The sequence below is a fragment of the Euprymna scolopes genome, chromosome 17 (genome assembly GCF_053919585.1).
Source record: "Euprymna scolopes isolate OS-2025 chromosome 17, ASM5391958v1, whole genome shotgun sequence".
NCBI classification, from domain to species: Eukaryota; Metazoa; Mollusca; class Cephalopoda; order Sepiida; family Sepiolidae; genus Euprymna; species Euprymna scolopes.
The window spans coordinates 120,365,866-120,389,551 of record NC_136498.1 but is presented as its reverse complement, the minus strand read 5'-3'; the positions used below and the strand labels follow the sequence as shown (position 1 = coordinate 120,389,551).

General features: G+C 34.2%; 1 protein-coding gene across 1 annotated transcript in view; it reads left to right on the top strand.

The window, feature by feature from the left end:
- The window catches only part of LOC145296941 (stress-associated endoplasmic reticulum protein 2-like), a 29,468-nt gene extending 14,225 nt beyond the window's left edge, over nucleotides 1-15,243 (top strand). The window contains exons 2-3 of the mRNA XM_080143146.1: nucleotides 8,635-8,707; nucleotides 15,051-15,243. Of these exons, the coding sequence (XP_079999272.1) occupies nucleotides 8,635-8,707; nucleotides 15,051-15,088 (111 nt within the window). The 3' untranslated portion in view covers nucleotides 15,089-15,243. The remainder of the gene's footprint in view (nucleotides 1-8,634; nucleotides 8,708-15,050) is intronic.
- Nucleotides 15,244-23,686: the final 8,443 nt, after the last annotated feature.

Below are 23,686 nucleotides of genomic sequence, written 5' to 3'. Positions count from 1 at the left end.
ACATTAAAAAATGAAAATATCGAAAAAAGTTTAAATTGTACGTATCCGTTATGGGACGAAGTTCTCTGAAAAAAAAAAATTTAACTTAATTGGGTTTGTATTACTATACACATAGATTCGAAGAAGTTGTCAAAAAAACAAATATATAACAAATATTAAAGGCAAGATAAGTTACTTTTCTGTCAAACTGGATATATTTTTTGTGTTTTTATTCAATGTAACATATTTATTCAGCTCGAAAAACAGTGTTTACCGATGTATTGGAAAATTCAAGATGGCGTCTCACACCCTCTTTAACACCGTAAGTATGGAAAAAGGTGTTATAAATAAAAAAACTATACAAAATACTATTAAAAACCCGCCGAATATGTCAACCTATGTCACGGTAACATATATTGAGCGAGTTTTTAACAGTATTTTATCCGGTTTTTTATTTATAACATCTTTTCCTACACTTACCGTGTTAAAGAGAGAATAAGACGCCATCTTGAATGTTCCAATACATCGGTAAACACTGTATGGTTTTCGAGCTGAATAAACATGTTACATTGAATAAAAACACGAAAAATATATCCAGTTTGGTAGAAAAGTAACTTATCTTGCCTTTGATAACATTTATTTGTTATATATTTGTTTTTTGACAACTTTTTCGAATCTGTGTACAGTAATGCAAACCCCACTTAATTTCATCAAGTTTTTTTTTTTTTTTTTTTTTTTTTAGTGGAAAAACGTGTTTTTTATGAGAGCGCGTGGAATGCCGCCATTTTGGATTTATAAAAAAATTGTTTGAATTTTAGAAATAACAAAGGAAGATAACTCCGGTTAAAGCGCTGACACCCCTTCCTATTTTTAATACTAGCTAAATCGAACATTTTGCTCGGTATCATAATTTTTTTTTTTTTTTCTTTTTTTCTTCAGAGAACTTCATTCCATAACGGATACATACAATTTAAACTTTTTTTTCGATATTTTCATTTTTTTTTAATGTCTTGACTAAACTGTACAAGTACCGATTTTTGCTAGATCTATTAAACACGGGTGTGTTTTCACGTTCGGAATGTCTACTACATGGGAACGTTATTTTAAAGCGCCAATTATGTTAACACGATTTTCGTCTCTCAATTTCATTATTTTCGTTCGATGAAAAAAAAATATGGTACAAAAGTTATATTGATGATAATAATTTATAATAAAGTTACATCGTGTTACATACGTGTGGTGAATTTTGGCAGTCCCTATCGTTCCGTGACGAGTATGTACAGATTTTTCTGTATTTTTGTTTAAATCAAGTGTAATTCTAACTAAACATTTGATATGTCGAAATTCGTTGCATATGACTGCATTATTACATAAAACGTATCTTTACGATTCATTGATCACAAACTACAATTCTTGCTATTCTGTTTATTAAACGGTGTTTATAACTTGTAATTGCTTCGAAAACTATTTTCATTGATAATGTTCTAATATCGTTTTTCTTAATTTTTTGATATTTTACTAATTTCGACTTAATTTCTAATTGAAATTCGATATTTCGATTTCCTTTATTCCGAGGAAGCGTCAAATTTTGTTTGAAAACAAAATTGTTTTTTAATTTACTCTTTATTTTTATTTTGCACCATCCGATCTCCCGTGAACGACACGTGGCAGGCATGTTTATTTTCGAATCTATGTGTACAGTAATACAAACCCAAAAACAAATATATAACAAATGTTATCAAAGGCAAGATAAGTTACTTTTCTACCTAACTGGATATATTTTTTTGTTTTTATTCAATGTAACATATTTATTTAGCTCGAAAAACAGTGTTTACCGATGTATTCGAAAATTCAAGATGGCGTCCACCACACTCTTAACACCGTAAGTATGGAAAAAGGTGTTATAAATAAAAAAAAACTATACAAAATACTATTAAAAACCCGCCGAATATATGTCAACTTATGTCACGGTAACTTATTGAGCGAATGTCTAACAGTATTTTGTCTAGTTTATTATTTATAATACCTTTTCCCAAACTTACCCTCCGAGAGAGTCGGCCGCCATTTTTACTTTTCCAATACATCGGTAAACACTGTATGTTTTTCGAGCTGAATAAACATGTTACACTGAATAAAAACACAAAAAATATATCCAGTTAGGTAGAAAAGTAACTTATCTTGCCTTTGATAACATTTTATTTGTTTTTAGGCAACTTTTTCGAATCTGTACAGTAATACAAACCTTTTTTTTTTTTTTTTTTTACCTAATTAAATAAGTTCTTAATATATTTACATTTTTTTCACACTTAACTAAAAAAGAATTAAAATTGCTTTGCTATTCTGGAATATTACATTTTGTTATTTCACTTTGTTTTGGTAATTATGCAGAGAAAGGACTATGAAATTAAATTTTTATTGCATCTTTTGTTTATTTAAATGTTATGTAAAACTACAGTCTAGGCAATTGCACTTAAGGGAATAACGGGAATACTAAAAAAAAAAGCAGGGCAATGTATGTTGGCGGTTGGTTTGGCTGCCCCATACCTAGCGTTACAATCTTTAAAGGAAGAAAATTAAAAAATGGAAACAAAACAGACTAACTTATTTATCAGCGGTCGAGTTTATTTTTCTTGCTAGGCTCTGGCTGTACATTCGACTCGCTAGTTTCGTTTCGCTAAAATTTGCGTTCCCTTCCACTTTTTCCATCTGTTCGCTGCTGTCATCTTGCCGATAATAAAATCAACATTGCCAACATTTTTTTTTTTTTACACGTGTACCCGTTACGGAACAAAAGTTATTTTAAATATTACGTAAATTAAAATAGCCCCCTTTTTTTTTTTTTTTTTTTTTTTTTTTTTTAAGAAAATTTTCTGAACGTTTTAAAGCGATTAATATGAAACCAGTTAGAATTGTTGTCTTCTTTTTATTATCCCGACGCGAGACGCCGAGACGGTTCCTTTTTGCTTACTGATAAAATATTTGATTTACTTAGGTAAAAAAAATTACTTGATTAATGTTTCTGTATCTTTGTTAATTAGGTTAAATTCTAAGTAAGAACCCACAAAAGTTGCGCATATTTAAGTCTAATAAAAACAGATTATTCAGACTTCATCGGTTAGCCAACAGGCCCGAAGGAAGTCTTTTACAATCGTTTTTGTAAATGGGTGGGGGGGGGGCTTGAATTTAAGCAAATTTTCTTGCTTTTGGTAACGGTTATTTGTTGAATTTTGGAGGGTTTTTATCTTTTATTTTCAACTAGTAGGTACGTACAATTTAATGGCTGATTCGATAGGGGGAATGATTTTGAACAGCTGCTAATCATATTTAAAATTTTTACTTTTTATTGTTTGAAAGATTAGTTTAAAGTTTATTTCTCCAAGAAAAGTGAAAAGAAAAAAAAATGCATGGAATAAATTTATCTCGGATCTAAAAACCCCTACATTTCACGTAAAAATTCATTACTATAAAGATCGTGTTTACATTTTTATGGTAAGAGAAGTGTAAGTTTTCTGGAATTATTTCCAAGTATTAAAGTTAAAAATAATGAATTAATACAATAAATCTGTCAGACCCCCCCCCCCAAGTTATATCTGAAATTTAAGAATTTCAGACCATGTTTTTATTTTTTTTTTATTAAAAAAGGCTTTAAACTATAAAGTCCTTTTATCGTTACTGCGTCGAAAAGAATTTAGACTACGAATTTTTCAAATAAAAACTGGTTATTGAAGAAAAGCTTAAATTATATTTTTCACATTGTGTTCAATGTAACGAGTAAATTTTAACATTTTCATTTTTCACTTTTATTTTTGTTAAAATTATTTTGTCATTGTTTGAATCGTTATTCATGTTGAATAATCTCGTCTTCAATTCGTTAAATTTTAGGTGCTTGCTAAGATAGTCGACAGATCGATTTTTTTTTTTTTTTTTTTTTTTTTAGAAAAACGATACTTCATGTGACATGAAGTTCATGTCACGTCGAAAATAGTAATATATCAAAAAAGTACGAAAATGCATAGAAAATTTCTAGTTAAAAGTAATTTGGGGGGAAAACTGCATTTTTCCCTAGATGTAAACACCTTGAAGATCGCGAATAAAGGAACATACTTATCTCGCTTTTCGACAGTTTGGATTTTTTTTAACTAAAAATACAATAACAATTGTTCTATGCGATGAATTTTCGTAATTTTTGGATATATTTTGCTTAAAACGACATATTTAAAAAATCAATTTGTCGACTCTATCTTAACACACACCAAATTTTGTCCATTTAAACAATTAGAAACTAGAGGCGAAACTAGTTGATCATTTTAAGAACCAACGGAAATTGTTGAACAAAAGTATCAAAAAAGCTTTCAGTGTGTCGTAATTCAATTGAAGGAACGCCTGTTTCTTGGTGACGCACTTGTTTACGTGTCAATGACGATGTCAACACAAGACATTTTTTTTTTTGTCCTTTTTTCATAATGGTTAGATGATCACCCAATACATCTAAACAAGTTAATGCTCGCTTCAACTAATATATATATATATATATATATATATATATATATATATATATATATAAATTCCTCTTCCTCATTTTCCCATATGGGATAGTGTACGTTTTCCAGTGTCCTAAATTAATGGCTACTACTGCTTTCTTGTTTCAATCATTTTTAAAGAAAAGAAAAAAAAAAACTGAATTTTATTACCGTATTTCTGGAGTTAATATATTTCCAAAATAAACTATTAAAGTTGTTTAAAAAAAAAAAAAAAAAAATTTTTTTTACGTAATAAAATTAATTGAATTTTACGAGTTATTTTTTATTTATTTTTTTTTTTTTTCAATTTTTAAACTTTAAAAATCTATCAATTTTCTATTGGTTCAATTTTTCGATATTTTCAGGGTGAATGTGAAATTTTATGCTCTTTTCAATAAACCAAATATAATTTTTTTTAGACAAACGTTTTTTCCACCCACCCCCCATTTTGAAGTCTATTAAAATTTTGGTGCTAGTGCAGAGTGATCCGCGCTATTAAATCGTATTTCCAAGTTTAATCAAAGTTTATATATTTTATTCAATTGTAAGGTTGAAGTATAGAATAGGTACAAAACTCTCCCCTCCCCATGTTAAGAATGGCTTAAATAACGCTATTTACGTCCGGATCACTCTCTGCACTAGTACCAAAATTTTAATAATTTATGTACGAAAGTTTTATATATCACAAATTGAAGATAAAAGATCAATAAAGAAAATATTCTAATTTAAAACAAATAGTTTTTTTGGAAATTTACCTGTAAAGTCCAAAGTGTAAAACATTTTTTGAAATGAAAGCTCATGTTATCGTCAGACGTTCACGTTCACGTTGACGGCAAATTTTTCAATCAAAAACTCGTGTATTTCATTTAAAAGAATTAAAAGCAAAAAAAAAAAAAAAATCGATGAAGTGAATTTTTTGTTTTTAGGGGAAAAACTCAAGTGAATGTGTGTTTCTTAACTACGGAGGACGAAAAATACTAATTTTGGTTAACACGCGCAAAAAAAAGACATTATTTATGTCACTTGGACGAATCCTTTTTTTTTTTTTTTTTTTTTTACACGGGAATCACCACTTATCAAGGCCCGGAAGCCACTCGGAAATAAGAGTTACTTTGTGTACAATAATCAATGGAATAATTATCGTAGTAATAGTTGGTATTGGAGGTTTGTTGGACTTGAAGACGTCCAAGTTGTAGCCAGGTGGGAAACAGGCAAACGGAAAAGAATTGCACTTCTCAGAAAAAAAGCTATGTTCATGGAATCTACGTTTTGATTTAGGCACAGATAAAGAGTGAGGAGAAATTACTGACAGTGGTTTTAGCTAGATGGGTGTTTATCATGAAGGATTGGCGAGGGGGACCAGAGATTGGAGCTCAGACGAGCACTTGCCATGAAAATAATAAAACAGACAGGCTTGCAACGTCTCTTCTGTGGGAGAGATTGCAGGGAAGAGAAGAAAGCATCCCCCACCAAGCCACAAAGTCTATTTTGTACTTTGTCAAAGCAGGATAGACTTTCCTTTCTTTTTCTTTAAGCTCCAGCCCAGATGTGGCAGCAGTACTCCATCTTTGGAAGTACTCCATCTTTGGACATACTTGGCTTTTATAGAGATAGAGAATTGCATCAGTAGCGAGATCTTTTGGAGCCGTAGAAGGATCCCTCCATTTTCCCAGCGGCCCGGGCAACAGACTTGATATAAGTGTTCCATTTCAGATCAGGAGTAAAGGTCAAACCAAGGATCTTGTCAAAACATGAAGCCTCCCCAAGACGAGTCATCCATTTCAATTGATGCTAGATGAAGAACAGAGCGTTGATGATGTAACGTTAGGAGCTTGGTTTTAGATGCATTAAAAGTAACCAGCCATCTCTTCCCCCACTGAACCACGCGCTCTAGATCAGAGGGAATCAGAGAGAGCTTTGTCATTTACGGCCTTTGATGTGTTGCCATAGATGGTCGTGTCATCAGCATAGATGTCAACGAATGATGTGTTTAGGGAGATCATTGATGTAGATCAGGAAGAGAGTTGGTCCCAGGATGGACCCCCCCCCGGGGGACTTCAGCATTAATACTGTAGGCCTCTGATTGTTGCCCATCAACCACTTATGAACCTATCAGAGAAATGATTTAATTATTGAGAAAACATTTCCAGTTATACTGTAGCTGGAAATCTTGTGAAGTAGGCACTTATGCCAAACCTTATCGAAGGCCATTGATATGTCCAAGAGCAATTGCTCTAGAAAGGAAGCCTTTGTCGAGAGATTCACTAATCCTATGGGATATAACTGTTAGCACATCAGCTTTAGATCTAGCAGAACAGAAACCATATTGCATGTCATTAAGGTTATTTCTGCTGAGGTGGTTGACTACTTCTTTAATACTAGTGAGGGGTACCTGGCGTTGCCCGGGTGTTTGGAGGTGTGTGTGGAAACTCCGGGGGGGGGGGGGGTAAAATAAAAATGTGTTTGTAAGTATGAGGATCGAACCCTTGAGGCAAAGTTGGAAATTAAAGTGAAAAAAAGAGTGCGACGGTTTTAACAATTGGGCCACCGCGAGATGCTAACAGAAACACGTTTGAATTTATTTAATTACTTGAATTTGGCAAATGCACGTTGTAATGACTTAATGAGGTCAACTTTTGACTGCGGGGTAGCATTTCATTTAGTGCGGGAATGCTTTTTTTTTTTTTCCCCCTACCCCCAAGACGTTGGGGGTAGGGGGAAACAGCTCCCTTGTCCAAATTGAATTGCAATTGTTTGATATATGGAAAATATTTCCACATTGATCAAAGCTGATTGCTTTCGGACATTTCCGCCGATAGACGGAAAATATAACCAGAATTAGTGTCGCTTTTATTATAGGCGAGTGACAAATGTTGAATATTTATCTTCCCGAAGTCAAGCAAATTAAATAGACAGGCGAGCTCCGTTAATTCTGAGATATTACGATTTATATGTGATATAAAAAGTTTTAAAAAGTTGTGAACTGACTGACTGCTTCTCTGAAAAAAGCCTTTTGTAGACACACAGAAAAAGCGAACGCACATACATTTTCGCTTTTATATTTATAGATGGATTCCAGTAACTTACTCGTGGCACACAAGAGACTTATTGGTCTGTAATGAGAGGGAGATGACTTATCACCTGAGTTCTTAAATACAGGGCATACTGACGACGTTTTCCAGGGTGTTGGAAAGCACTTCTTAAGGCAACGCTTAAACAGTTTTGTAAGTATGGGGGCAAGTTCTGGTCGAAACTTTTTCAACACTATAATTGGAATGCCATCTGGGCCAGTTGCTTTACTGGAATCAAGGTTCTTGATTAGCTTGGCGACCTCGTGCACAGATATTTGTATGTTGGATAGTATGTTGTAGGAGGAAATACGGGGAGTTGATGACCTACGTCGCAGGGTGTAGATAGCTGCAAAGTTCCTGGCAAATAGTTTGGCCTTGTCTGATGCTGATGAGATGACCTCAGGTCCATTGATGGTTGGGATAGAACGCATGCATCTGTTCATCTGCTGCTTTTGGTTTAACTGACTGAGCATATAGCTCTCTTGCATTTTTTATTACTCTTTTACGGTGGTTGCTGGCAGTCTTGAAAGCAGCTTTAGTCTCAGTACATCTATTACGTTGGTAGCTATGGAAAAAGTGATTTCTGTGTGCGATGGCAGCAGCACATTCTGGGGAGAACCATGGCTGGCTGTTAGGTTTTTGTTGGAATTTTTTGGATGGTATGAATCCGTCTATTATTACAATTAACTATTCGGTCAGGTCTCATACTATGAAGGACACATTCTTTTTAAACATGGAATGTAGGGGTACATCAATAATTGTAGATTAAAATGTTGCTTTAGCATTTTCAACTGAAAATTTTGTCTGACTTTAATAAGACATTAATATAACTTTTCCAAATTTTATTTAAAAAAAAAAAAAAAAAAAAACTGAAAGTAGACACTCGGGCAATATCACTTATGTACAGCCTGTATTAATGTAAGATACTGTTAGCAAAGTAAAATTTTAAAAATTTAACTTTGGAAGACTTTCAGATTTCTTTTCTGCCAATTTGTTTCATTTTTTTTCCTTGAAAATAAATTCTAACCAAATTTTAAATCAAATGAAATCACTTGATTTTTCAGAAAGCCTCTGAGGAGAAATATCCAGTGGGACCCTGGCTGTTGGCTTTGTTTATATTTGTTGTTTGTGGCTCAGGTAAGACCTTTTTTATATATATATATATATATATATATATATGTTTGGCTATTACAATTGGCCAAGATCAAAGTGTAGTATCTGTTCTTCAGATGCGGCACTTCCATTTTTCGTTCTCTTTCAGTGGACGAGAAATCCTTCACGACTGAGACAATTTTTATTTTTGTACCTTTTCTCAACGTTAAAAAACGACCCTGGTGTCTAACTCTGTCCCGTGGGGAGGCATTGTAAATAGGTACAATAAGAAAACAAGACATTCTTGTTCAAATTGGGTGAGGGTCCTTTTTGAGAGAAATCGGCCCATTTAAGTATATTTATCTTCTCTTTCTGACTGCAACAAAGTTAGGCATGAAATCCATTTAACATAAGGAATGGGGCACTTTGGTTAGGTGTAAAGTTTGCTGTGATCAGATCTGTCTGCGGAAATTAGGGGTGTCTCAAATGAGCAGTAATAAATCCGTCCCCCTTGGAGGAGGTAATGCCTTTGATCATGTAGAAACTGGAACCACACTTCATTCTATAAGTCTGAAGCCACATGCTCTCACCTCCTTGGCCCCAAAATCAAGAGATTAGAGCATTCCTGTTATGACATGGTCACTTTCGATTGCAGTAAGGTGCTAGTTCTGTGCAGTTCTAGGAGGTCCACTCTCCCAGCTTTTGCCCTTCTTTGAGAAGGGGTTAGTTTATTGCTAATCGCCTGAAACACCTTTACCAGGGAATGCCAACTTTACTGGGTCACTGACTTATTAATATCATTTTCAGACCTTGGTGTCAAAGTTCTTGCAGTGGGAGAGAACTAGATATCTTCCTCGTTTAAATGAAATATGGGTATACACGTATTCATTTCATTTCTGGTGGACATAAATATTGCAAGGTTGTAACATTTAAAATTTCTTTTTTTTTTTTTTTAAAGATTGTCTATAGTTTTGCATGATCAAATATTTTTCAGAAATTCCTATTTCAGTCGTATAAATTCTTTAGGGTTGAGAACAAAATGCAGATTCGTTAGATTATTTTTTTCTTTCTCCCACGACAAAACTTTTGCTTGTTCACCTAAGCAGCAGCAGCATTTAAAAAAAAATTTTTTTTTTTTTTTTTTTTTTTTTTTTTCTCGTTTAATAAACTCGCACACGAATGAAAATGAAGACTTCTCTCAAACAAAAAGTCGGGTCTTTTTATGCTGCCATCTTGAACTCGAGAACGCGCTAGAATTTGCATACTTATATTCTTGTATCATAAAGGTTCCAAGTTTGCGCATCAGTGTTTCTCTATTATAGGCAGAGGCCAAACATGGGTGCTTATTGCTATGCCTTTACACGTGATTATTGTGCTTTCTTTGGAGATATACCTGCACGACCAGCTAAATAATTAAAACTGAATGAAACGAATACATTTTCTAGCAATGTGTTAATTTTTTTTTTTTTTTTTTTTTTTTTTTTTTGCTAAAATGTAAATAGATTTGATGACTTCAAGTTTTACATCCCATATAAACCTGACAGGCTTCTCAATAAAAACCCTAACACTTGTTTTTAATTAATCTATTGTAATGCATTTCATGATACATTTGTTTCATGATACGCATCAAGTAGCCATGGTTGTATTTTTGAAAGCTTTGTGAATTTAACGCATTTGTTTTAATTTTTTTTTTTTTTTTTTTTTTTTTTTTTTGTGTGTGAATTAATATATTACAAACAAGTGGACTACGAAATCTGTCAGAAAAACAACCACAAAGCTACGGCGGAAGAATTACTTTTGCCGAAACGCTTAGAGATACAATTGGCATTTGATTTTATTTTTAAATGACCTAATTTTCTCTATTTGTCATGAAGATTGACTTCAATGAGGAAGTTGTCCATTGAGTGGCGGGGGGAGTAAACTTCGACAGTTTGTCATAAAACCAGTTTCTTGCTTTCTCACCATCCACTTAAGACACAACGCTATTCAAACTCTTTGGTCATTTTATTACGGACACATGCTAATGAGAGCCACCTGACATCCAGCTGTAATATTCTGATGGCAAGTAGCTACTATACAATACAACACGAAGTGTGTAACTATCTCTATTGCACCATCTGTGTATAAAAAAAAAATTTTTTTAAAAAGTTGCAACAGCTGGATGGATGGCCGTGTTAAAATGTTGAATATTGAATGCGAGTCCTGTGAACATGTTTACCAGAAAGAACAGTTGGAAATAAGTCGTACACCATTCACTATTACTATGTAATCACTACAGCTACGCACCTCAAATGGTTATTAAACTTGACATAGTGGTATGGGACAAGGAGAAAGAAGCAACCTTAGTAGAAGTCAGTGTCCCTAATGATGCTTGGTTAAACAGACTTGAGGGGGAAAAATATGTAAATACCAACGTCTTATGTACAACCTGAAAAAGAAACTGGAATTTGGATGGATCCCCGTCATTCCAGTAATTACACGAGGAACCGGTCTCCTGAAAAAGAATTTCAAAAACTACCTAGCAAATATACCTAGCGAACCAAGTGCAGGAGATACAAACAATTGCACTGAAAGGAACGCTTAGGATCTTAAAGATTTCTCGGTTGAAATGTATAAGATAGTAGGTGAATGTCCGGCATCTGGTAGGATGCCCCATTTCCAGCTAAAAGAAAAAACGAAAAAATTTCAATGAGGCCATTCTATTATCCTTTTATAAGATTAATACATGCAAATAGCATCAGCGAGTGTCTTTTTACATTTTTAGTGGTGCATCACTAGTCAAAGTTAATAGTGTAACCACTGGGACTTAGGGTCGTCTTGTCTGTGCGTCCGACGTACCCACAAAGGGATTACATTTATGGTCCCATGACGCAGGATTGTGCATAACTCTCCCATCTTTATTACAGAAATACTAGTCATAAGATGTTCTCATAAGTAATCAAATTTTATTCGTTCCATTCATTAGATTCAATCCAATTCTCTCATAATATTCATCTTAACCCATATCCTCGAATGGCTTTTAGTCCTGATGAATGAATTGGTAAAAAAAAAAATCTGGCAATTTAAAATGTGTTTAAAATCAGTATAAATTTGGCAAATTAAGATCTCTCTCACACACACACACACACACACACTTTGGTCTTGAGTACACTTGAATAAACCTTGTTAAACTCCTTGGATATATCTCCCCTTTGACCAATATTAACTTGAAATAATTATATCCCTTATATATAAATTATAATTATTTTCACATCTACAGACACTAGTGTTTCCTGCTCATACAGAAAGTGACAATAGCCACTGGTCAAAGGATTCCAAGCTAAAGCCATCTTTGATTTCATTAGCAAGAAACATTACCCCCTAAGCTCTTGTCAACCGCCATGAGAATTAAGAGGAATCAAACATTTCTAAGGCCAAATACAGGCATAACGTTAACTTAAACTAAAGTGATCAAGTGATCAGAAATTGTACTCTTGCACAAGGCCAGTCAACTTCCTTTTATTTTCTAGACCGTGCTCAAGTTTTATGAACTTGCTTCTGAAAGGGACAAAATGTTTTATCCGCTGACACATTTTGTCGTCTACTTGTCAGAGTGGCTGAATCTAGCGAGATTTGGAATCAGAACCCCATGGACAGAAGCATAAACCTCTACCATTAGGCTACCTTGCACAACTGCTGGAATGTATCGCATTAATACATATGCCGCTCCCCATTTGGGGGCACCAAAATTGGTCAAAGGGAAAATTCTCAACTCACATTTGGGTAAAAATGTACTTCAGTATAATTCATTAAAAAACGAGTATCGCAAAAACAAATGACATTTACATAAAATGTGATACATTCCAGCAGTCGTGCAAAGTAGCCTAATGGTAGAGGTTTATGCTTATGTCCATGGGGTCCCGATTTCGAATTTTGTTAGATTCAGCCACTCTGAGTTGTAGACAATGAACCACGCTTCAGTGGATAATTATATTTTTCAAATAATATATATATGCTTTTATTTTTCAAATATTTTTATATCTAGAGACACTGGTGCTCCATGCTTGGTCATCAGTGTAGGAAGTGATAATTACTGCTGGTCGGGAGATTTGAACCCAGTCACAAAATCACCCTTTACTCTGTAGGCTAGCATTTTTACCTCAAAGATTGAAGGAAATTAAGTGGCTATAAATGCTATGTCAGCAGGCATACGTGATATAGTCAGTATTCAATGGCTAAAAATCAGCATGTTGCATTTGCATTAAACTTGACTTTTTTTTCTTTCTTTTTCTTTCTCCATGCAATTCTCTCAGTAGGGCTCTACTTTAATTCTTCAACTTGGCTATGATAAATTTTTAGATGTGTGTTCTTGGTATTTGTAAAAAAATTTTATCTTGAAGTTGGGAATCTGATTTTCATTGTTGAATGCGTTCGTCTTAAGAATGGATTTGATTCCCCCCCAACCGTTGAAATGTGCTGAATTGTGTTTACAGGAATTTATAAATGTTGAAAACTGTTGCATCAAAGTCCATAACATCTCTTTTAGTGACCTTTGGTGTTTGTTAACAATAACAAAAGTAGGTGACCTTTCAGTTTTTTTTTGTTTTTTTTTTATATATATATATATATTTATATATATATATATATATATATATATATATATATATATATATATAACAAAAAAAAAAAAAAATCGGTTACCATCTGTTTATCTTGTTGATTATCAGCATTTGTTTATCATTTACTTCCCCCTTCCCCTATTTGTTTACACAATTTAAATCTATTTTTTTTTTTTTTTTTTTTTTTGTGTGGGATGTTTTTCTAACAGTATTAGTGAATGAGTGACCAGAACATTTTCGTATCAAGGCCAAAAAAGGTTAATGGGATGCGTTAGATTGTCAGGTAAATGAAGAATGATAAAATGATTGAAAATGAGCAGAATAAACAATTTATTCCTTATAGGAATAGTTTGACAAGCACCTGTTGCCATCAATTTTGAAGACTGTGCTGTATTATTTTTTGAAATCCTGTGAGATGAGGCTCCATAATTTGTGTATATATTTTTTTTTTTTTTTTTTTTTTTAAACTGTTATCCTCATCTTCATAGTTTGTTTCACCATGTTTCTGCCAACTCGTCTTCAGGTGGTTAACCACTAGATAGGAATGCTAAGTCTTGTAACTGTGTCCCCAGTAATTGAGAGGAAAAATAAGTAAATACCAAGGTCTTATAGATGACCTGAAAAGAAACTGGAATCTTAGGAATTCCATAGGTGTTGTCTTATGTTTTGGTCAACTTTTTGCAAACAAGGCACAGTGCCACTTTGAAGTTGGGGGATACTATCAGGGACATGTTGCAGGAGTATTATGAAGGGAGAGGAGTAGCAAAATGTCTGTTCACATTACACTTAAACTTCTGCATGTCTGTTCAGTTGGGAAAGCAGAATCCTGGAAGGGAGTTCCAAAGTCTAGCAGTTCTGGGGAAGAAACTATTGGAGTAGGCTTTCTTACACCTGGGGATCTCTACTGTGAAGGGGTGGGATTTAGCTGTTTGTCGGGGGTATTCACATCGAGGGAAGTACAAGTGCTTGTAGTTCATCAGAGCATTCACCATTAAAGTACTTGTAGAACAGGCAGAGGGATGCAACATTTTGTCGATGGGACAGAGGCTGAAGCTTAGATGACAGTTCAGTTCAGGACCTATTAGGTTGGCGACTCTTTTGAACCCTGTCCAGGAGTGAGACAAGTAACAGATGCACCAACTCGCATGTGACAACAGTACTCCATACATGGGTGAATGGTGGCCTTATAGAGGTAGGATTGAAAAAACTATCTTCAGACAATGCTCACCTGGAACAAAGGGAGGCAATCAAGGTCTGATTTTATGGTCGTATAATTCCAATTTTGTGCTATCTGGTGTTCCATTGTCAGATCTATACCGAATGCTATTTTATTTTTTGGAATCCTTTGAGATAAGACTTCATAATTTTTTTTTTTTTTTTTTTTTTTTTTTTTACTGTCATAGTTGTTGCATGAGCAACAACTATGAAGAGAATAACAGTCCGCAAAAAATGAATACAGACCCTGTTGTCTGTATAGACGCAGTCCCATGGTAATTCCATAAATAAGTTATCCTGTTCATGAAAATTTTAATGTTAAGCACACAAAAGAATGTAAAGTTCTTGGCAGTTATCCCAGAAAAACAAGTTCTTGCTATGAATGTCTTAATAGGAAGAACCAGAGGTAAAATTTTTCAGCCCAAATTGGGCATAATTAAATCTGTTCCATCAATCCATGTTTTGTAAAATGTAACGAGAGTGAGACTTTTTAAAAGTTATATTAAATCCGTTAAATAAAAAAAATTTTTCATTAAACATTTTATTTTATTTTTTTTTTCTCTCTACCATTTCAGCTGTTTTCCAAATAATCCAGAGTATTCGAATGACGTAATGGAAACCATGCCGCCCTTTGTGGAGACGGACCATCAGAAATCACCACAAACGATTCTGGTGCTTGTTGACAGCTAAAATGGACTCCTGTACAACAAATCTGACGATTTTGTGAAGAGACCAACAATTAAAATTGACAAAAAAAAAAAAAAAAAATCTAAAGACAACCCTGTCCTTCCTTTTCGAGAGGATGTTGGGTTGTCAATCAGCTCTTATGTATATACTGCTCCAGCTTGCACCTGATTAACATTGGCTTTTTTTTCTTTTTTTTTTTTTTTTCCTTTTTCCTCCTTTCTTTTATTTTTTTTTTTTCTTCCAGCATTAAATTGCTTTTTAATTTTTGTTAATTATTAAAAAATGTGAAAATGGAATCTGGTCTCCTTAATTCACTTTTTTTCCATAAATTTTTTTTTTTTTTTTTTTTTTTTTTTTTTTTTCCATGCTTTAATTATGTCATTGCAGCTTTAAAAATGATGCTGCACATACTGGAGATAGATGGTATTACCAAGATATGTACGACAAGACTTTCTGAAAATTTCTAAATGCAATCTCTATACATAATAAAATAAGTGCACTTTTTGCCTCTCCGGAAAAAAAAAAAGCATAGGTTTGCAACCACAGATGCCACATAAATTTGATAATAGCCACTACTTGTGGGTTTTGCACAACTTATCACTCACTTTCTTTTATCAAACAATATTCCTAGGAGCATCACATTCCAAATTAAGATGTGTTTAATGATGGGAACATTATTTTCACCCACTGTTTTCTCCTATTATCCTCAATCTAACCAGGAAATCCTCTGTATTAGGAACAGCTTCTGAGAAGATACTGTGTTCAATTTTTCTTTCCATACATTTCACTTTAGGCCTTTTCACAACACGGCTTGAAATTATAACCTTTCTCTTGCCAAGTTCCGGTTACTTCTGATTAGCTGTTAGCATACGATTACTTGGAATTAACAAATTGGAATATGCAATTTTCAAACTTTGAAGAACAATGAATACAACAATATTTCATTTTCAATTACCAAAAATCCTTTTCCTGATTCTAAGTAATATAGGATTACTAACCAAAAAAAAACCCCACTGATCTGTGTTTATATTTTTATACTTTCTTTAAAAAAACAAAACAAAAACAATTCTGTTAGTTTTAAGATTTTTATCTGCATCCATTTGCTTTCCTCGTTTCCAATTATCGTTTGACTTTTTAGTGGTCACTCCCCCCCCCCCCCCCCGCCACATGTTACAAAACCATTACCGAATCTTTTCTGGTTTTGTCATACTTCCACCAAGCAATGCCTGTACACAGATCCAGCTAGTGTATGACAAATTTGTATTTATGTGCATTCATTGTACAAGATATGATCATCCTGTTATCTTTGTCCAAATAGGGTGCTTGATTTCAACACTGGCCATAGCGTCAATAATGCTGTTTCCAAAAGAAATGCTTTTGTTACAGCTGTGATTAAACAAAAAGACCATTTTTAGGATGAGTTGTTTTGATATTTGGTTTATTTACAGGATGACACAATCAAAAGTAACAATTTTTCCAACCAAATGCTAATAGTTCATCTACCTAACCAAGGGCTTCTTAGTCTCTGACCAACTGACCCTCTTTTTCTCCATTTCAGTGGAAATGTGTGTGCACGCACAACTAAATTACATAACCACTCAAGATTTATCAATTTATCTACAGACATAAAAACTAACTAATCATGAGGGCCTACCATCTGATACGAACATAACTTTTGTAAATTCTCAAGTGGCTCATAATTAGCATGGAACTTTGTATTCAAGATGTTATTCAAAGACAGAAGGCAATTTCTTGTGAGCTTTTCTTTTAGCTAAATGTTAAAAACTGGCTTCAAAACCATGGTTATTTTTCTCCTCCTTGCAACCTTTCCCACAGGAGAGATGGTGCAAGTCTGTCACTGCTCCGTTATTTTTATGGCAAGTGCTCATCTGAGCTTCAATCTATAGTCACCCCCCCCCCTCTGCCAAACTTTCACAACAAGCACTTCTCTACTTAAACCACTATGAATAATTCCCCCCTCCCCCATCTCTATCCATGCCTAAATCTAAGTTTCATGAACAAAGCTTTGTTCCTTGAACTACCTACCCATGGAGTTCTGAACAGCAAATCTGTTTTCAAGCAAACTACAACAGGGTCGTCTTCACATCCAATGTAAAGTTCTTGTTACGCCATCCCCTTAATCAAATTCTACCAAATTTTCACCACTAATGATCACTACACTGTTGTTGCGGTGACCACTGAACTCTTATTCTCGAATGGTCTTCAGGCCTCTATTAAGTGGTGACTCCCTCGTTAAAAAAAAAAAAAAAAAAAAAAAACTACTTTCCTTCCTACTGGATGTCCGGTTGTTGATCAACTCTTTCTAAATAAATGCTGCAAAATTACTTTTAACTAAAACAAAATTCTATTCATTTGTTTCTTCTGAACAATTTTCTCTAAGTAGGATTCTGAAAGTTAAATTCCATTTATTATAGTTAATTACTAATTGAACCAAATTGTTAACATTACTATAACAAAATTAGTTTTGTAATCTAAAATTATTGGATGTAATATAGCTTTAAAATTTGTATAATGGTTTCCTAAGAAGTTTAAAGACTATTTTAATGTTTAAATGCATTAAATTTTTAAGGAGTCAAAAAGTTAAAAAAAAAAAAAAAAAATCTATGGCTCACATCATTAGTATAGAACCTTTTGAATGAGAGGGGGGAATTTCTTAAATAAATTAAAGACAATTTGGTGGTCCTTAATTATTTGAGCAAAATTCAAATATCAAAATATTGAATTATGATTAAAATCAACATAATTGTCATGTGGAAATAACATATCATAAAAAAAAAAAAACCCTACGAAAAATAAGGTTAAAAAAAAAAAAAAAAAAATTATTAACGAAAATAGTTTCCAAAGAAATTTAAGTTTATACCTGTAGTTGAATATGGCATTAATCTGTTCTGGGGTTGGGATCGTAAAAGTAAAATTGCCAAAGCAAAATTTTATACAGTGTATATTAAAAATTAGTAACAAAATACATTAGAGTATATAATACATATAAATACAGAGTATATAATACATATAATCAATTAACATAAATAACACTGTAAGGCAGGGCAAATACCGTTACCTGGGTCTGGAAAAACAGTTTTTCAAAAAAACTGTATCCTAGGGCCACCGTATCCTGTGGTTCTACTGTATATAAAAAGCCTGAAGTCAGGAGAAGTAACTGCAGTATTGCTACAATTAATGGCAGACATGACTGAACTATCACTTGGGGAAAGTACTTAATATTTAACTAATTGTGACATGACAACTAAGCAAATAACTTTTTTTTTTTTTTTTTCCACCCTCCTTATTGCTTAGTTAATAAAAACTACATAAATCTTTCATTGATTTATGCCAATCAATATATGTTGACCTGGTTAGCAGTAACAATACCTCCTGCACATACACGTACATCCATATAAATATTTACAAGAAAAAAAAACTATATACAGATTTTGGGTTTTGGTTTATCTTATAAAAGGGAGATAATTCAGATTTCCAAATGGCTTCCTTTTTCAATATTTCTTTAAAGACCTTAATATTTTAAAATAAACATTCTTGGAGTTAACATAAAACAAGGCTATTCAGCAAGGGATATTACCTATTCAAAATAAAATATCAGCATAAATGAGCAAAAAAAAAAAAAAAAAAAACAGGTACAGTTAGTACTGATATAAATTTGAATTTTTATATATATAATTGTCTCCACCAAATTACTGTCAATTTTTATTCTACAGATATATATATAATGGAAATTGAACCTGTGGAACAAATTCATAGTTGAAACTCGGCAGGCTTAAGTAGACTTGAAGTGCTCTTTTACAAATGTGTAAATATACAATAATATGTTAAAATCGGTTTGTTTTTTACTGTTTTGATATCCACGTCTTTAGCTCGGAGGATAACGAATAATGCTGGAGAGAGCTGTGTTTTGGTTTCAATTCTAAATTCTAGTTCATGGCACAGTTTTTAAAAAAAATTTTTTTTTTTTTTTTTTTTTTTGTTAAATTTTTGAAATAACAATGTTTTATGAGTTATCGTTATAGAACTATGCATGCCATGCTCAGGTGGGAAACACAAGCTCCAACTTGGCACCTCTACGTATGCACTGACTCGCTATTTTAACCCATATTTGGTCACAGGCCATGGGATGTAATCTTTTCCTATCACATCTGATCTTGATTTTTGGCTGGTGCTTGAAGAAGGGGATTAGATCATGATTAGCAAAAGATTTAACCCCACGCTTCTCATGCAGTCGCGATGTCCATATTACCCTTCTGGCTGCAGCTAGGATCGCGAGAAACACCATTCGTCTCTCCATTTCATGGTGGCTCAGCGCTGTGAATGACGTAGGACACATCCAGGATACTCAGGATCAGTGCAAACCGTCACCTCATTGACATACGCCCAGGACCTTTTGAGTCTGCTGCATTTGAAGAACACATCTTCTGGTGTTTCCTTGGTTGGAATCCTGTAACGGGGACACCTGGTTAAACTCACTCATCAGGCGCTGTCTTGTATGGCGAGGGGCAATGCCTGGCCAATCGCCAGATTAAGGAAAACTGAGTTGTTGAGATGATTCAAGCTTGGTGCCCATCTCTACTGAGCAGATCTCCTTCAACAACCTTAAACATTCAATGAGTGGGTCGTCAGTGCCCCCCCCCCTTACTACAGTTCCTTATATAGTTCTTTTCTAGGTAGTTGTGAAAGGTATGGACTCTGGGAAATTCCTGAGAATCGCCCCATACTCTTTCAAGAACTGCATATCACACCACGGCCTGTGATGCGCCGTGATCATGTGGTCGAGGATGAGGTAAGGAAGGACACTTTCGACTGCGGTATTCCGCGCAAACTTTTGTCTAGGTTTGACTCGGAAGATCACTTTCAGCGTTTCGATGCCACCTCAAGTCGGACAGTCCCAAGCCTCCCTCACACAGACGTTGAACACATGCCCTTGATCCGAAGAAGCAAGGACAGCTTGTTCTGCAGGGATTTTACATAGTTCACATGCTGAGAAGGTGCAGCCAGTCTGTAAAGGATGAAAGGAAAGATGTAAGTAGCACACACCTCTGCTTTACTCTTTAGGAAGTTTCAACTGTGGCTTTGACCTTTGATTTTTACCTCCAACCAATTCTTTTTGAGCTGGAGATCTGGTCCAAACCAGGCCGTCTATCCAGCTGAAAGGAGCCAGAATGGTATCGGCGCCCATCCAGGCCCCCAACCGTAGTGGTAGACTTGCTGCAGTTGATTTTGGTCCCCGTGAATCTTTTCATACTGTGTAAGCACCTCTGTCACCACCTCAATGTTTTGGAAGTACGACACAAAGACAGTGATGTCATCGGAGAATACAGAGAACCTGGCTCTCGATCTTCAACGCATAACGATTCTGTGCAGGACTGGATTTGCCTCACCACACTTTAGCTTGCGAAGTAACAGCTCCAACACAAGGACATAAAGCAGGGGTGACAGCAGGCAGCCCTGGCACACAGACCGGGAGATGGCGAAGGATTTTTAATGCTTTCCATTTACCTGTACCACTACCGTCGGCGCACAGTACAGTACAGAGATTCATTTGGAGAAGCCCTGTTTGCTGATCACGGTATTTGCCTCTAAAAGACAACATTGTGTTGTCAAATGTTGTCATCTTTCTCTGCACATGACCAAACCATCTTTATCTTCAGGATAACTTCCAAAGAGGGGATACCAAGAAGTTCTCTCAAATCAGCCATGCGTTTCTTGCCCATGATTTTGGTGGTTAGATTCATCTGACCATAGTGTTGTCGTTTCTCACAAGTCTATTTATATCGTCAACAGTATGAAGCATGATTCCTAAACACCAGTAACAAAGACCTGTTATATTAAAATCAAAACTGCTATGAGCTTTTAATCTAATGATTAATTAATAAAATGTCCTTTTTTACAACTGATATGTTAATTGGGACCGAAAACGATATAATCGTGTTGACATAGTTAATACAGCATAATCTCGTTGACACACCGGTTCTTGTCAGATCACCAAAGTTAAGCAACATTAAGCCTGGCTAGTACCAGATGGGTGACCATTTGGAAATTCTAGGCGCTCTATGTGCTCTCTGCTTATCTCGGCATTTGTTTCCAGTCGTCCTGTACATACACTTCACTTGGCACTGGTATTTAACAACATCGACTCAGGAGAGGTGTGGTTGGAGATTGCGCACCTCCTGCCACAAAAATTTCACGCGCAGGTGCCCCTTCGTAAGTATCTATAGTCTGTCATAGACTGAAGGAGCCTTTTTTTTTTTTGTATTAATTAGTTAATCTTGTGACTGATAGTGCATACACAAGCAGTATATAAAAAAGATGGTGCCTCTATTGTGCAAACATGAATTGGGCGTTTTGACTTTACAATGAGTGCAAAAAATGAGGTCTGTGTCTAACTTAGCCCTAAACGACCATGAAAACAACCTACCCTAATCAATTCATAACTGCTTGCTTTTTTTTTTTTTTTTTTTTTATGAAAATCGAACAACCAAAAGAAAACTACCTACCCTAATCAATTCATAACTGCTTGCTTTTGTTTGTTTTTTTGTTTTTTAATGAAACTTGTCAGCCTATACCAAACAAATAGGTCTCAGTACAAAAACAACCAAAAGAAAACAGCCTACCCTAATAAATTTAAAGTTTTTATTATTTTTGATCATATTCTTTGATTTTCCTCCTGTTTTTTGTTTTAAAAAAATTTTTTTTTTTTTAAATAGGTTCACCTCCTCAAATTTCTTTAAATTGACGACTTTTCTAGGTTTCTGAGTATGCTGATTATGAAAATCTCGATTAGATTTTGCGGAGACAATTTTCTACTTATAATTATTCGCGCGAGATAACGAAATCTAGTTCTCTGCGGCCGACGTGTTTCTGTGTTCCTATGTTCATCTACCAAAATTTCGCCATGTAGCAGTATTTGTAAATAGGGAAAATGGAAAGAAACAATGTATTTTATTTTACGTATTAAAGGTCCGGTGTGTTTTATAATCTAAGAAAAAAGTGCAGCAATTTAGTCAGAAGGGAAAAAACTAGATATCATTGCGACACCATATTTGAATGGCAGGTTAGCATTCGTTTATGATGCAGATACCGTTAATCGCGAATATAAGAATGGTCAGAGCTCAGCCAATCACAATGAACGGAATAAGGCAGGGAAGACTTTATTATTTGTGAACCGGAAAATGGAAAGAATATCTGATGTGTATGTATGTTTAAAAAAAAAAAAAAAGTTAATATCAGTGTAAACACTATCGGAGGCAAATATAGAATTTGACCCAGTCTTAACTGGTAGTGGTTGGAGCACTGAATATTAAAAGAGAAAAATAGGAACTTCTTCCTCTGTAGATGTGGCGATTGTGATGCTGTTGCTCAGTGGATGTTATGCAGCATTTTATTATCACAAGTGAATATGGCAGAAATGGTGGTCATAAGCTACATCAGACAGTGGCTATCAGGGTAGATGTATTGAATTTGTATGTGTCATCGGTTGTTGAAAACCTACGGTACTTTGGTCCAGAGTGGAATTTCTGCAATCAAAATATTATATATGGAGATTAAAAGAAAAAACTGTGCAGTTCAAATGCTAAAAATGAAGTCTTTTTTTTTTTTTTCCTCCCAATAAATTGAAAATCTGCAATTTTCTTAATTGGTAATGAGTTATTGTATAATTGGATTTTTAATTATTTTACTAGTTTTTCTTTAAAGCTATATTAATTGTAATTTGTAATTTTCGTTCTCAAATACTAATATTCAAAAATGCAAAGCAGGTGTAAGTAGTTTAATGCAAAAAAAAAAATTTTTTTTTTTTTTTCATATTTTAGTGAAACTCTATATTAATAAAATTGTTACCGTTTCTGATATGTGTATTTCTCTGTGACTTGTAGATTTCTTTTTTTAATTTACGATTTCAATAAAAAAAAGACTAATTATTTATTGAAATCAATGAAGGAATAGCACAAAGTACTAAAATGAATTATTAAAATCACAGCTTATTATTACACGAGCGATTGTGTGTATGTGCAAGAGAAAATAGATCGTTCATCACGTAATGCTACAAATCTGTTGTGGATGATTTCTTGAAAAATGGATTTTCTGGGGGTTGTGTCACACTTTGGCAAGGAGTATGCCAACACAGCACATGTAAAAAGAAAAACTTTTTAATGTTTTTTTTTTTTTTGTTTGTTTGGCTGATTTCAACACGTTGGAATGAGGAAAGGTCATCTGTGCACACACGGAGATGTAATGCACACAAACGATGATTCCACCATGAAAATGTGATTCTGAATGGAGGCTTCTCAGAAAAGTTTAAAAGGATGAACGAAAGAAAGGTGGTTAGATTAGCTATGATAAAATCTCAAGATGGCCGGATTTCATCCTGACAAAGCTTTGACCATGTATGCTGGAGGGTGAAATCCAGTGTAGAACCTGCTTTGAGATAAACCCAGAAGAAAATGTATAAATGATTTTTTTTTTTCAGGTCATGTCTGTGTATATCTCAAAGAGAGAG